The sequence below is a fragment of the Moschus berezovskii genome, chromosome 22 (assembly GCF_049115385.1).
Source record: "Moschus berezovskii isolate FMDL1 chromosome 22, NW_MosBer_1.0, whole genome shotgun sequence".
Taxonomy (NCBI): Eukaryota; Metazoa; Chordata; class Mammalia; order Artiodactyla; family Moschidae; genus Moschus; species Moschus berezovskii.
Genome location: NC_142481.1, coordinates 47,716,866 through 47,733,068, shown reverse-complemented (window position 1 = coordinate 47,733,068; position 16,203 = coordinate 47,716,866). Strand labels below are relative to the sequence as shown.

The 16,203-nt window shown below is 37.4% G+C and overlaps 1 protein-coding gene across 6 annotated transcripts in view; it reads left to right on the top strand.

The window, feature by feature from the left end:
• The window catches only part of PHKB (phosphorylase kinase regulatory subunit beta), a 233,431-nt gene extending 226,474 nt beyond the window's left edge, over positions 1-6,957 (top strand). For all 6 annotated transcript variants that reach the window (XM_055412843.2, XM_055412842.2, XM_055412844.2 and 3 more), the window contains 3 exons: positions 3,246-3,353; positions 5,313-5,453; positions 6,080-6,957. In XM_055412843.2, coding sequence (XP_055268818.2) covers positions 3,246-3,353; positions 5,313-5,453; positions 6,080-6,217 — 387 coding nt within the window. In that variant the 3' untranslated portion in view covers positions 6,218-6,957. The remainder of the gene's footprint in view (positions 1-3,245; positions 3,354-5,312; positions 5,454-6,079) is intronic.
• Positions 6,958-16,203: the final 9,246 nt, after the last annotated feature.

Here is a 16,203-nt window from a genome sequence, read left to right as displayed (position 1 = left end):
GAAAGAGACCCAAAGAGAAAAGAAGACAGCAGAGGATGAGATGGTTATATAGCATCACAGACTCAATGGACATGAATATGAGCAAACTCCAGGAGATAGTGACGGACAGGGAAGTCTGGTGTGCTACTCTCCATGGGGTCGCAAAGAGTCAGATAGGACTTAGTGACTGAGCAACTACAAAGGAGCAGGGAGTTCTTTCCTTCTCTGCTTTGCAAATGACCTTTCTACTTATTTCATTTTCTAAGAATATTTAGATACTTGAAAGGAGAAAATAAGAAGCCTGATCCAGTGGATTAGAAATAATAGCAACGATGGCAGAAATACCACCAAGTGCAATAGGCCAGTGGCAGGGAACCTCACAAACAGGAAAACATACGTTCAAAAACCAAATCAGTCTTAAGAAACAAGGTGGTTTAGTAATGTTGTGGCTAGAAATTACTAATTAAGAATTGGATTGAGCGTGAAAAGTACGGTAACTTTTAGGTCATTAGACAATCACTTATTTAACTGAGAGGTAATTGACCTTTGATCTGAATGAATTAGTATTCCCTTCTTCAAATGGTTTTCCAGGTTATATCAACTGGCCAGCCTCTTTAATTCTTTAATTCTGACACCTAAATCACTCTTCTTATGCACAAACGTGAATAATTAGGCCTTCTAGAAATGGAGCACTATATCTGTCTACAGTATTGAAACATCAGCCAAATTCTTTGTGATAAAGGTCTTTATCAAAGTATTCTTTTTCTGTTGAAGTATCGTTGATATACAATGTGAGTTTCAGGTATACAACATAGTGATTCAATATTTCTATAGATTATATTCCATTTAAAGTTATTATAAAATATCGGTTATATTCCCTGTACTGTAGCATATTTATTTATTTTATACATAGTTTGTGCCTCTTAGTCTCCCACACCTATCTTGCCCCTCTACTCTTCTCTCACCCCACTGGTAACTACTAGTTTGATCTCTATATCTGTGAGAATAAAATATTCTTAAAACACACACCTTACTCATTTTGTTTATGTGTACATAGGGTATTTCTGAAAGAACCCACAAGAAATCGATAGCATTCTTTTATTTGCCTTTGGGGAAAGGGACTGTGGTCTGTGGTACAGCTTGGGCTTTTCACTGATAATCCCTTTTAACCGTTCAGATTTTTTAACTTTGTGAATCTATTACTATTTTTTTTAATGAATAAGAACTTTTTAAAAGTATTTTCTATGCTGTTCACAGACTGTCGATTGGTTTTTGTTGGTTGTCAGTATAGGTGCTCCAGTCCTTTCCAAGGTGCTGTCTGTGACCATTGTATGCAGCGCCTCTGTCTCATGTGGGCAGGGAACCCACTTCACCTGTTCGTGTCCTGCTTCTCCTACTAGGCCTTGTGTCTGAGCACAGTGGACTGTTGCAACCTTCTGTTGTTTCCTTCTCAGCCTGCACTAATACCTACCAGACTTCCTTTTAATTATCTGATCACCTGGGCATGTTCTCTCCTTGCTGACAACATGTTAAGTATTTTTAAGTGCCAGGCACTTTTCTAAGTGCTCCTTTAATCCTTACAACTGTCTTTTGTGGGAGGTACTGTATTGCTACTGTTTTGACAGATGAGGAGACTGAAACACAGCTCAGTGGTTTTCTCAAAGTCATACATCTAGGGAGCACCTGACCTAGTGTGACCCCCTTCCCAGCAGCTTGGCTTCTGAGCCTTTTCTCTTAACTTCTCTGCTTTCTCTTAACTTTCTCACTTTCCACTTGTTTCAGAGACTGGAAAATAAGGTAACCTCTTTAGATTTAATTATCATATTGCATACTAGCTATGCTGAGTTTTCAAATGAGATATATTAAAAGGACATTGAAGTGGACCCATGAAAAGATCTTCCTTTCCTTCTGTAACCCCACTAATCTCATTGCTAGACATCTAAACAGTTATAATTGCAGGCATATCTCGAATAGTGCAAGTTTGGTTCCAGATGATCACAGTAAAGCAAATTGCATAATTTTTTCTGGTTGTACAGTGCATATTAAAGTTATGTATACACTATACTATAGTCTGCTAGGCATGCAATAGCATTATATCTAAGAAAACAATGTAAATACCTTAATTTAAAAGTACTTTATTGCTAAAAATTAGTAACTATCATCTAAAAACACAGGGCTGCCAGAAACTTTCAATTTGTAAAATGAACAACAACAACAAAAATCTGCAAAGTGCAGTAAAGTAAAGCACAATAAAACAAGGTGTGCCTGCACCAGCTTCATTTTTTCCTAAATTAGGTACTACCTGTGATAATCATTGACAATATGTTGGATTGTATTGAATACAAAATGCAATAGATGGACCATATTGAATATAGGACTGAAGCATTCACCAAGCAAAATAATATTGCTGTCACTTAATTGAAAGGAGACAATGGGCTCAGTCCCATTTTGAATCGTAAATAGATACACATGTTCTAGGGTATGAGTAAATTCACTGTAGATCATGCTCTGAGGTAAAGGCAAATAAGTATGACTCGTCATCTCTTCATCTCTGGTAATAATTCTGGTGACTCCATCTGCTTTCCATCATTCAAGCCTAACATTTAGAGCCTTTCTTTCCATCCTTTGAAGATTATCCACCATGTCAAGATTTGTTCTTTGCTTGAGTTTATTTTCTGCTTTCATTTGGTTTGTGGAAAGTATATGGAAGATTTTACAACACTCTTGTTTTAAATGAAATATAAAGAGTCGATTAGAGAAAATTTTTTTTTGTTTTGCTTTTTTCTGTGTTTGCTTGCCATTTCTGCACATAATATTGTTTCAGTTATTTGTGTGCATTTTTATGCTGCCAGTTCAGAAGGACCTGCCACAGAAATGATGTTAATTGAGTAGCAAGTGACTTAAATGCCGAAGTCTGACAGCAAGCATAACTTGTTGTGTTAATTCTGAAAGCATTATGTATTCTTATGTGTTGTTCAATTTTTGGCCATTCCTTTTGTGTATTGAAGTAGTTTTCTAATACAGTCTCTTTTCCCTAAATACATTAATATAGGAAAGATAACTACTAAAAACAGGAGGTTTAATTTATCACAAGAGTCAGCTGGTTAGCTTAAGTAGTTTGACATATATAAAATCCAGTCATATAGCTGAAAATGCTCTCTAAGGTTTTGTAGAAGCTGAAAAAGATATAGCGAATGAAATTTTCCTGTTAAGCGGGAACCAAAGTGTAACAATGCAACATTTTAATGTTGAGTTATTTTTTTCAGCAACCAACCCTGTCAGATATGACCATGTATGAGATGAATTTCTCTCTTCTTGTTGAAGACATGTTGGGAAATATTGACCAGCCAAAATACAGACAGATTGTCGTAGAGGTTTGTATCGTAAAAGGTAGATTGCTGAAGAAGTGCTTTCTGTCTGCTCCCTGAAAACCAGTATAAAGAAAACTGCTTAAGAGGCCAGGAATTCACTCCTCACCTAACCCAGATCTCCAGTTGAGTCCTGGAGGAGGTGGCCATCCTTGACTCTTGAGTTGAGGCACACGAACAATTCAAACATCTTAAATCCATCGGGGTAGAAAGACTGACTGGCCAGCTTTCTCAGCTACACACTTGCCCCCACAGTAAGTGCGTCAACAGTACCGTAAAAGAGAGGATGGGACCTTTTTCTGTTTGTCTTATTTTTGTTTTTTCCTGTTTACAGAAATAACTCGTGACTATTGTAGAAAAGTTCAATAGTTGAGAAAATTATAGAAAAGCAAAGCAAAATACATCCCTATATCCACTAACACTAGATCATCACTATTATTTTGAGGGACACCTTTCCAGACATCTCTGGGAACAGAGAAAGCATGTAATTTTGTATATCATCATTGCTGCATATAAAGTTAAATGCTAAAATATACACACCTGTGCATGCACAGGTACACATACTTTTTTGCCATTTTAAAGTATTATATCAAATACACAGAGGTTCCCTTGAATGGATATAATGTATAGCTCATCCTCACTTTGTTTCTCTGGGAATGTCTCCATCAGACTCTATGTTTCCTGAGGATGGGTAATATGTCCTGTTGATACAGAAGCTCTCAGTGAGTGCTGAACTGAATGTGGCACCTCCTAAAATCCAGCGTGTCTGGATTACAGTCAGCTGAGTGAGAGTCAGCCTCATCCATGATAGGCCAGAATTAGGGTAAGAGTATCAGCCAATCAGTTTCATAGCTTGTGAGAGTGAGACAGAGACTGCGGTGAAGGTGGGATTTTTTAGAAGAGCAATTGCCTTCTTTGTCCAGTTAACCTCCTGGTATCTCATGCCTATAGATACCCGTAAAATGTCGTCATTCTCTTTGCAGAAGAAATTTACCTTTAGAACTTGAAGAAAATTTCAAATTCTTTTGGCTAAAGCTCTGCCCCAAGGTCTTCTGGATTGTGACTCCTGGATTTTTTCTTAGTGTTTCCTTTGGTTCTTTCAGGTACTAGTTGGGAAACATTTCAATAAAGTATATCAGAAAGATTCCCAAGTTGGAAATTATATCTTTATCCTGTTCCATGTACAAACTAGGAACCATAATCATCATCAGAAAGTCTTTACCAAGCATTATGTACTCAGATACAATTTTTCATATTACAGTTTGTCATATAAAATGAACATTACTACTTAGAATAAATGTATAGGGTAGCCAAACAATAGGATGATGCCTTAAACTAAGATAGCTTATACAAACCAAATAGTGCTCATGTCATAAAGAATCACACTTAAGTGTATTGTTTAAAACATGACTATCCCCCGAGAAATACTGTGATGTCAGAGAATTATACTCATTTTGGCATGCTAGACTTCAAGTCATTTGATTGTGAGCCTAGATCCAAAATCTCCACTGTACTCATCTGCCTTGCTTTCTGAGGCAGCCTCTGCACCACTGGACCCTATTTTGATCCACCAAACAGTGGCTTCCTTGCCACCAAGCATGAAGGTCTAAAGACTGGAGGCAGTTCAGACACTTTGAATACTATAGGGCACTATGTACTCTTGACAGGATTAGAAAAGTCATTTTTCTAAGTTATCAGTTTTATTTAAGTGACTGAGAAACATTTCCATATAGCTACAGGGATACAGACAATGAAAAAAAAATGAGATTTCCAAACAGAACTCATGCTATTAATTTGCACAGTTAGGAAGATTCCATCCATAGATGATCCTAACACTTATCATTGTACAGAATAGGCTGTGGAATACAAGGACCATCCATTGGTCTGAGCAAAGAATGAAAACATACGCAGACTATGTCACTTTTATGGTTCATATAATTGGCTTTCGATGTCTGTCTCTTCTAGTTACTAATGGTCGTATCCATTGTACTGGAAAGAAACCCTGAGCTAGAATTTCAAGACAAAGTAGATCTTGACAAACTGGTAAAAGAAGCATTTCATGAATTTCAAAAAGATGAGAGTCGACTAAAGGAAGTTGAAAAACAAGTAAGTAGAGAAAATAGCTTTTTGTAGAATTTTTTTTCTCAATTCTTCAAAGTATCCCTAAATCCCTTATCATTTAACTTACAAAACAGATATACAGAGTACAAAACATGAGGAAGTCTGATTTATTTGAGGAATTAATGTTACTTTTTAGTCAATTATTAGTCAATTCAGCTAAGAAGTTCTGACTAGAAAGATATCTAAGAAGAGATAAATTTCCTTTATGTAGTTAGCAGTTAAAGTGCGTTTTACCAGAAAGAAGCCATGGATTCCAGAAGGCTATAAAATTAGATTCTGGAAGGATGGGGATGAGTAACAGGCTACACTGGTGCTGTGTGCTACCTAATATAGCTCTGTCCAGGCTGTCTGTTTAATATTTTATTCTCATCCATAAAAAGGTTCCCCAAATAAATAAAAATTATCAGCAAAAAGGAGAATACTGAAAATGCCTGTCTTTGTTTTATATGCTGAGAAGATGCCTCAGGAAAATAAAAATTCAAGAAGCTTATATTTTCCACAAGGAAATCTTCCTGTGAATTTATTTTTCCCTCTCGGCTGACACTGATTTTTCCTGTCAACTCTTTATAAACAAAAACTCAGATGACTCACTTACTATTTTCTTTTGTTAGGATGACATGACTTCCTTTTACAACACTCCCCCCCTGGGAAAAAGAGGAACATGCAGCTATTTGACAAAGGTTGTGATGAATCTGCTGCTGGAAGGAGAAGTCAAGCCAAGCAATGATGACCCGTGTCTGGTTAGCTAGTGAAGAAAGTGGTAGAGACTTTGTTAAAACGGGTTTTCCAGCAGTGTGTTGTTTGTGTTTAAGCTTAATCAAGGCAGCCATTAATGTGTGGGCCGACCATGCTGGTGAAGTGGTCGCCACACCCTTGGTGGAATTATCGGACTTCTTGCATGCCATAACCAATCTAATGGTAAAAAATACTTGTAATCAAGTGAAAATAAGTTCTCATGATTATGTCAACTACAGTAATAATCTTTACTGAGCAGTAGTAATAGTTTATTAATTGAAAGTTTACCACTGCATGTTTTCTGATTACATAGCTCTTCAAATTGAGCCTTTGCTCATTTTGGGTTAAATTCCCATCTTACTGCCAATTAAATGAATTTTTCAACTAATAATACATACCGGGAATGAAAGCATATTGAAAAAATGGTGAATTCTTTTTAAGTAACATGCTTCTAGAACAAGATATTAATATGCATCATAAAAGCAAAGTCAACCAGCTGGTATTTTTATCCTCAAACTGCATTATTGGTAATATTTTAGAATACAGAGCTATTGTACAATTTTTACCTTGTAAGCATTATTATAGTTTTGTATTTGTGCTAACTGTAGGGGTTGGACTAAAGTAATAAATCTATACCTTATCAAGTATTTTCTTTGTGCCCTTAGTAAAAATAAGTATGGACTGTTAACCTAGTTTGTACTCATAAAAACAAAATTAAAAATCATTAAATTTTATTTCTGAATTAATGAATATATCTGAATACATTCTTTGTTCTCATTATTCACAGTATTGAATTTATTACTCCTGAATATTTTCATTTAATTGATCGGGAGATGAAAGAGAATCTATGGTATCTACCATTACACATGTTTTGTTACCAAATTTACTTAAGCTAATGTTAATAAAAATATAAAGTAGGTTATACATTCAAATTTCATGCTTTATTTCCTTACTGAATGTTTCAGTGAAGCCCATTAATTTGAGCCCTGACCCCAAAGGGAGTAATTTTTCTCACTAGTCTTATGGGAGTTTCACCTGAAAAGTCGAACTTGTCACAAAAAATGCAGCCATTTATAAAGTCTTGAAATGATCTAAGACAGAAAGGACAAGTAGCTTAAGTGACAAGTCAGGTTGATATCAAATAAATGGATGCAGGAGCACATGAAAAAATCTGGAGTCGGGCACATTCCTCATAACTTTGATGTACAGTTGCAGAGTGTGCTGGTTGGCAAAACTGAGAAAAATGAGGTCAAATCTTACCTTATAGAACTTTTTTGTTTTAAGAAATCAGGGAGAAAAATATTTTCAGAATCTGTTATGTACTAAGTGATTCACATGAATTATACACTCAAATTTGTATACTGATCATATGAAACGGAAATTGTTATCCTAGTTTTTCAGTTAAGAATACTAAGGTCCAAGGGCTTCCCTGGTGGTCCAGTGGTTAAAAATACACCTTGCAATGCAGAAGACGGGGGTTTGATCCTTGGCTGGGAAACTAAGATCCCTGTGCACCACAATTACAGAGCCCACATGCCACAACTAGAGAGTCCACATGCTGCCACCACTGAGCCCATGGGCCACAACTAAGCTCCCATGCAGCTAAATAGATGAATATTAAGAAATAAATTACACTGTCCAGATTATGTAATAAATTCCTCCATTTTTAGGGTATGAAAAGAATTGAGATTTGTGTTTACAGTACAGAATCGATGTACTTTTAACTAATATAGAATCTATGTATATTTCATTAATCTATCACAGACTCTGATTTTTCTTCTCTCTAATGGGACTGTAGTGTTAGTATGCCACATTTCCAGATAAAATCCACAAGGGAGAAGCCAGCAACTGTTGATTCAGACTATGGGAAATGACCCAGTTTAGGAGGAGTTCTCCAAGGTTCTGCAAGAATTCTGGCTTTAGGCTATCTTTTGTGATTGCACTGTCTCTGATTCCAAGCCAATCACTGGTTTCTGTCCAGAACCATCATCTTACTGGATTACAAACCACTTCTGCAAGCTGTAAATGCTGTGAGTGCGCATTGCTCAAAGAGAATTCCTCACTAGTCATTCAAATTGTTTGTAATTTGATTCAGAGAAATTGATGAAATAAAGAACATGAATTTGTCTCTGAAGAAAATTCCACTGGTAACATAATAGGAGTGGTATCATTGAAATAAGTGTTTTATCTCCAATGGTCAATAACTTAAAAGAGCTAGAACAACTTATATTTGGCAGTGTGAATGTATTTAAATACTAAAGTCAGACTGTACAGTCACCCCTCAGTGTCCACAGTGAATTAGTTCCAGGACCCTCATGGATCCCCAAATCCACGGATACTAAAGTTCTTTATATAAAATTGCATGACCTGAATACATCCTCCTATATACTTTAAATCACCTTTAGATTATTTCTAATTCCTAATACAATATAAATGCTGTGTAAATAGTTGCCAATATGCTGCAAATTCAAGTTTTGCTTTTTGGAACTCTGGAATTTTTTTTCTGGCTATTTTCAATCCATAGTTGAAACTGTGGAGTGGAACACAGAGAGCTAACTGTATGTACATGCACACACATGCAAGAACTATATCACATTATATTTTTTGTGAACTCTGTATGTTTGCTGTATCTTTTTTGAGTGACCAAAAAAGCTTGTTCTATTATTACAAATTTTATTCTCTTTTTCCTTAACATAAAAAATGGAGCTAATGGTGCTTTATTATTTACCTTGAAGAAGTACTAAAGATTAATTAGATTTTCATCAAGTAATCTGAACTCCTTGAAAAAACATCAATAACAATATTTCATCGGGGAAAATTAACATGCATATAACATGTATATTAAATATATATATAGATTCCATTCCTTTTTATATGTGTATGTATATTCAATTTATATTTATACATATGTATTTAATTTTTTCTTGAAAAACACATGCATATATAGATTTGTCCTTTTTTGTTTGCTTATTTACTATAGTGAAAATACTTCAGGGAACTCCTTTGTGAGTTTTGCCTCTCTGAGAAAATATCCAGTTAAAATGACTGGAATGTGTGTTAAGAAAAAGAAATGACATTTTCTTGAGAAGAAAAAATAATTTCACCGTACAAAAAATGGCTTAGAGTAATATAAATGTGTTTTTTACTGTATTCTTTTCTTTTCTCCTTACCCCCACCCCCTTCCCATATAAGTACACGAAACAGGTAACATGTGAGCATGGGCATTGCTTAAAATATGACTTATATTTCAGTGTAAGTTTTCTTGTAATATTATGGTTAAAGAGGAAAGTGACTTGAGTTGAAATCGATAATTTACTTACATCCTGCTTTTAGGTTTGTGCATCCATAAAAAACCATATACTGCTTCTTTTTTCTTCTTTTATTTATTTATTTTTTTGGTTGTTTTTGTTGCTCAGTAATGTTATGACCAACCTAGAGAGTATATTAAAAAGCAGAGACATTACTTTGCCAACAAAGTTCCGCCTAATCAAGGCTATGGTTTGTCCAGTGGTCATGTATGGATGTGAGAGTTGGACTGTGAAGAGAGCTGATCGCCAAAGAATTGATGCTTTTGAACTGTGGTGCTGGAGAAGACTCTTGAGAGTCCCTTGGACTGCAAGGAGCTCCAACCAGTCCATTCTAAAGGAGATCGATCCTGGATGTTCATGGAAGGACTGATGCTAAAGCTGAAACTCCAATACTTTGGCCCCCTCATGCGAAGAGTTGACTCACTGGAAAAGACTCTGATGCTGGGAGGGATTGGGGGCGGGAGGAGAAGGGGACGACAGAGAATGAGATGGTGGATGGCATCACTGACTCGATGGACATGAGTTTGAGTGAACTCTGGGAGTTGGTGATGGACAGGGAGGCCTGGCGTGCTGTGATTCATGGGGTCACAAAGAGTTGGTCACGACTGAGCGACTGAACTGAACTGAATGTATCATATTTATTTTATTCTTTTTACCTTTTGACCCCTTTTACCCGCCCCCCCCCAGCCCCCACCTTTGGCAGCCATCAATCTGTTCTCTGTAGTTATGAGCTTGCTTTTTCTTTTTTTTCTGATTCCACGTATAAGAGATCATACAGTGTTTGTCTTTCTCTGTCTCTGACTGACTTCACTTAGCATAATGTTCTCGAGGTCCATCCATGTTGAAGCAAATGGCAAGATTTTTTTCTTTTATGGCTGAATAATATGCAGTAGGTCTTCCCCTCATAGCTCAGTCAGTAAAGAATCTGCCTGCAGTGCAGGAGACCTGGGTTTGATTTATGGGTTGGGAAGATTCCTTGGAGAAGGAAATGGCAACCCACTCCAGTATTCTTGTCTGGAGAATCCCATGGACAGAGGAGCCTGGCAGGTTACATTCCATTGGGTCACAAGAGTCAGACACGACTTAGCAACTAAACCACCTCCAATATGCTGTAGAATATTGCTTTATCTGTTCATCCATCAATGAATACCTAGGATATTCCTTCTCTTGGCTATTGTATGTAATGCTGCAATGAACAGGTATCTTTTTGAGTTAGCATTTTCATTTTCCTTGGGTGAATACCCAGGAATGGAATTGCTGAATTGTATGATGGTTCTCTAGTCAAAGCTATGGTTTTTCCAGTAGTGGATGTGAGAGTTGGACTATAAAGAAAGCTGAGCACCAAAGAATTGACGCTTTTGAACTGTGGTGTTGGAGGAGATGCTTGAGAGTCCCTTGGACTTCAAGGAGATCCAACCAGTCCATCCTAAAGGAAATCAGTCCTGAATATTCATTGGAGGGACTGATGCTAAAGCTGAAACTCCAGTACTTTGGCCACCTGATGTGAAGAACTGACTCATTAGAAAAGACTCTGATGCTGGGAAAGATTGAAGGCGGGAGGAGAAGGGGACCACAGAGGATGAGATGGTTGGATGGCATCACTGATTCGATGGACATGAGTTTGAGTTAAGCTCCAGGAGATGGTGATGGACAGGGAGGCCTGGCGTGCTGCAGCCCATGGGGTTGCAAAGAGTCGGAAATGACTGAGCGACTGAACTGAACTGAATGATGGTTCTATTTTTAATTTTTTGAGGAACTTCCATACTGTTTTCCATAGTGACCACTGCACCAATTTATATTACCACCAACAGTGCATTAGGATCCACTTTTCTCACTCTCACCTAATTTGAGAGTGTATACAAATTCAATATACATATATAATATGTATACAAATTTTATAGAAATTTAATATACATACACATATAAATAGGAATAGACTCTATGAGTATATTTAATACATGTATATTATATGCATGCTAATTTTCCCCACTGAAATATTGTTTTTTTCAGTGAGTTCAGATTACTCCATGCAAATCTAATTAATCTTTAGTACTTCTTCAGGGTAAATAATAAAGCACTGTTAACTCCATTTTTTATGTTAAGGAAAAATAATCAAATTTTTATTTTTTTTTCTTATAATAATCATTCTGACAAATGTGAGATTTCTCATGGTGGTTTTGATTTGCATTTTCCTGGTGATTAGTGATGTTAAGCATCTTTTTATGTACCTGTTGGCTATCTATATGTCTTCTTTAGGAAAATGTCTATTCAGAGTTTCTGCTCATTTTTTAGACATTTTTTTGTTTTGCTATTGAGTTGTATGAGTTCTTTATTTTGGATGTTAGTCCCTTATTAGATACATGATTTGCAAATATTTTCTCCCATTCAGTAGGTTATCTTTTCATTTTGTTGATTGTCAAGAACATGTTAAGGAGAGGAACATGGCAAAGAACACTTGATATATGAAGAGAGTTTATGAAAAGATAACCAGCTAGTTTATAAAACAAACATGAAAAAAAGCATCAACTTAAAGTTGAAACCCATGGAAAGAATTGGAGACTAACAATAGCTAGGGCAACTGGAAATAAAAAACTCGTTTAATATTTGCTGAAATATAGGGGGAATGAACTATGTTGTATTTTTGAGAATTAAAAAATTTGATTAGCCGAGCAAAGTTGCTGGAATCTGCCACTGTCTTAACTGAAAGCAAACACCATTTGCAAATCCTCATAGGAGTTTTAACTTCCTGCTTAGATGTTACATATGCAGAATTCTGAAGTTTTCTACTACTGAAGGCATTCAGAATCTGTGACGTGAGTATAGATTTCGTGTTTTGACGAAATTCAAAATCTGTTGTTCTGAAAGATATGTTTGGATTAATAAATCTTTATGTTCCCTCTACAGAAGCCATTGTCTGTTTTCTAATTAGAAGAGCAAAAAATAAGAAGAATTAGAACACAGAACTCATGAATTTTAGAAGTCTCATTTGGCCTTCAGAGCCAAAATGTTTTAACAGCTGTACTAGAGACTGACTGAAAATATTAGCACATTTATCCAGGCATGACAAGATTTAAATCTAATTTAAAGCTTCCTCTATCACAATGGCAGATTTATTGTGTAAGTTTATTGTACAAGCAATGTCTGTTGGAAACTACTCAATATCAAATTCAGCTACATTTCCAGAACATCATTTTGAGAAACATGATGTTTTCCAGATTTCCTTACATTTTATTTAAGTCTGAAAAGATCATATTTCAGTTTTAAAAAATCAGAGTGTGAAATCACCTTGATATCATCTCCAATATATGATAAGCTTGCAGTGCCTAATGGATACCAAACAACATTTATAGAATACCTAAGTAAACTTTTTTTTTTACCAGAACTCTAAAATATAGGGTCAGATAAAAGTACTTCATGAACATGCATATTAAATAGATGGCATATAAAAGTAGGAGAGTCAACACAATGTGAAAACAGTTGTAACAGCACAGAGAGACCACATTTAAATCAAGAAGAGCCCAGAAGCATTGTAGTATGCAGCCAGATTCATATACTACAATATGTCCAGGCTCTTCTTGATTTAAATGTGGTCTCTCTGTGCTGTTACAACTGTTTTTGTTATAGCTAAACGCTCCGGGAAACAAACTCATTCAGAAGGACAGTGTAGATAGTGGAGTTCTGTTCATAACACCAGCGGGTCCGAGGCAGAGTTTCCTCTTTAGCCAGGGTCCCCAGCCGACTTTTGTGAAAACCTTATATATCTTACATGTATGTGCTCAAGCCCACATCCCCAGATTCCTTAAACCTAGCCTGGAAAATGTTAAAGGGAGATACAATCGGGTTACAGCCATGATTCATAATCAGAAGGGTCAGCTGGTTATATGTTGGAGCCTATACCAATCGCTGCCATAAAGATTACAAAGGTGACTGACTACATAGGTATTATCACATTCTTTTTGGCGACAGGGGATCTTGGTATGAAATCTGGTGTTTATCAGTCCGGGAGGCCAGTTCGGCAGTAGGTAGTTATCCCCGTGGCTATTAGGCACAAAGTCCAAAGTTCACTGAAAGTGCAAGCACGCGTATAGTCCAAAGCTCCTTCTTTTTTCAAAATGGAGTCAGCTCGGCCTGTTGCTTTCCTCCTTCATTCTCCCCTCTTGGTGCTCTCAACTTCCAGTGCGAGCATCACTCATTGAGATGTAGTGCATTTTAGGTTTCCTGGTATATATTTGGGTAAATGAAGTCATCCTCTATGATACAAAGTTAACAACACATTGGAGAATACAAGGTCCACATAACAGAATAAACAGAACAACTATAACAATTGTTAATATAGTTTTCCACCAATCACCCTTTACCTATAATAGAACAGAAATCCAAAAAGGAAGATTATCATCAGAAATAACTTTTACTTGATCCTTCATGTCATCTAGAGCGACTGATATATTGCCAGACAAATCAGGAATATATATACAACATTCAGCTTTGATTATAGCACAGGTCCCTCCTTGAGTGGCTGTAAGTATGTCTAAAGCCATTCTATTTTGAATTACCACTTTTCTCATTTGTATTTGTTCAGTATTTAGTGCTTGAATAGCTCTTAGGCTGTCATTTAGGGCTCTTTGGGTGAAATTTGTTAGAGCTTCAACTCTAATCATTATGTCTGTAGTGCCCAATGAGGGAACAAATATAGCAGTCAAATAATTATACCAATGGAAAACGATCGTGACCCTCTGGCCCTTAGGGAGGGTAAATTTAAAGGCTCTTGTATTGTTGACCTGATGTTTCCATTGGCAAAGGCCAGACATAAAGTACACATCCCTATACATCCTGGGGACGACCAAGGCCATAATTTAGTCCCACATAACCAATGGGTGCCATTGGAAGCAATCCGCCTGGTTCTGGGGTTGAATCCCCAGTCTGTCCCGGGCCATTGGATGGATTGACTTGAATCATAAGTAACTTTATAGGTCTTGTAGCACTGTTCTGTCCATAGAAAGCCCATTGGTTTTAAATTCTTTTTATCTATCGTTCGGTTTTTATATACAATAGTGTACACATCTTGTTCCCCGCAAATTTTAGCTATCCTAACAAGTTGTCCCTTTTCTGGAGTAATCCACATGATTTCATCCCATATCTAGTAAAACTGGTCAAAATATCAGTTAATTTGCACTTAATGGCTGTCATGTAATACTGATAAGCATTTTCTAAGAGTATAATTAAAATGTATCCCATGGCCATTCATCAGATCATCGGCCTTTTTAATTATACCAGGTAGTGGCTGCTGTGATTACAGTTTCTATACTCAATTTTTGTTGTTTTGCCTGATGCAAAAAAACACATAAGCTAGGCGTATCACCCCTCTGTAGAGGTGATACCCACCATGGGAGTCCATCCATGACAGACATGGGGATGGCTCCACATACCCAGCAGTTAGATTTTTTATGGAAGTCAACATAGGAATGTGCCTATGAAATGAAAACCTTGTCTTGTGCTGAAACTATAGGTAGTCTCGAGAGAATGCTGGCAAGTCCTTGAAACAGCAATTGATTGTAGAGCTTCATCTCCTCTGCTTTAAGATGATCTTGGTTTCATGGGGATCGGTGGGGTTCCTTTGTGTAATCCACTCTTTTCCTCGGGTCTGCATGTTATGCTCTCTTCACCCTCGTGTGGTGGATCCAGGGAGTGACACCTTCGACTTTATAACTGCCGTAGGGCTGGTTAGAACAACAGTTTATGGACCCTTCCAACGTGGGGCCAAGGAGTCATGTTTCCAGTCCTTGACCCACACCTGATCACCGGGCACAGATTCGTGAATCTGTTCCCCAAGGGGGACCGGCACCCTTTCTTGTACAAACTTAGTTACCTGATTCATTACCTTACCCAGTTGTTCCATCTGCTGTGAAATCCCACCTGCCCTTACCTGTGGCAGATTTGCCTATACCTGTCTTACTAGGGGAGGGGGCCTCCCATAGACCATTTCATAAGGAGAATAACCGTGGGAATGCGGGTTACCCTTAATTTGAGTAAGGCTGCAGGAGAAAGCAATGGCAACCCACTCCAGTACTCTTGCCTAGGAAATCCCGTGGATGGAAGAGCCTGGTAGGCTACAGTCCGTGGGGTCACGAAGAGTCGGACATGACTGAGCGACTTCACTTTCACTTTTCACTTTCATGCATTGGAGAAGGAAATGGCAACCCACTCCAGTGTTCTTGCCTGGAGACTCCCAGGGAGGGCAGAGCCTGGTGGGCTTCCGTCTATGGGGTCACACAGAGTCGGACACGGCTGAAGTGACTTAGCAGCAGCAGCAGCAGGAAGCAAGTCTATCCATGAACAGTCGGTCTCTATGATTCATTAAAGTGTCTCTTTAAGAGTTTGTTGGTTCTTTCACCACTCCGGAACTCTGGGACCTATATGCCATATGTAATTTCCACTTGATATTTAAAGCTTTACATACCTGTTGAATTAAGTCAGTTACCAAAGGCAGGGCCGTTGTCTGATCCTATACTAGTTGGGAACCCAAATCTGGGGATTATTTCTCGAAGCAGACAGCAAGCCATTTCATTTGCTTCTTCAGTTTGGGTGGGGAAGGCCTCTACCCATCCTGAGAAGGTACATATCATGACCAGTAAATAATGACAGTGTCGGCAGGGTTTCATCTCAGTAAAGTCCACTTCTAAATGTTCAAAGGG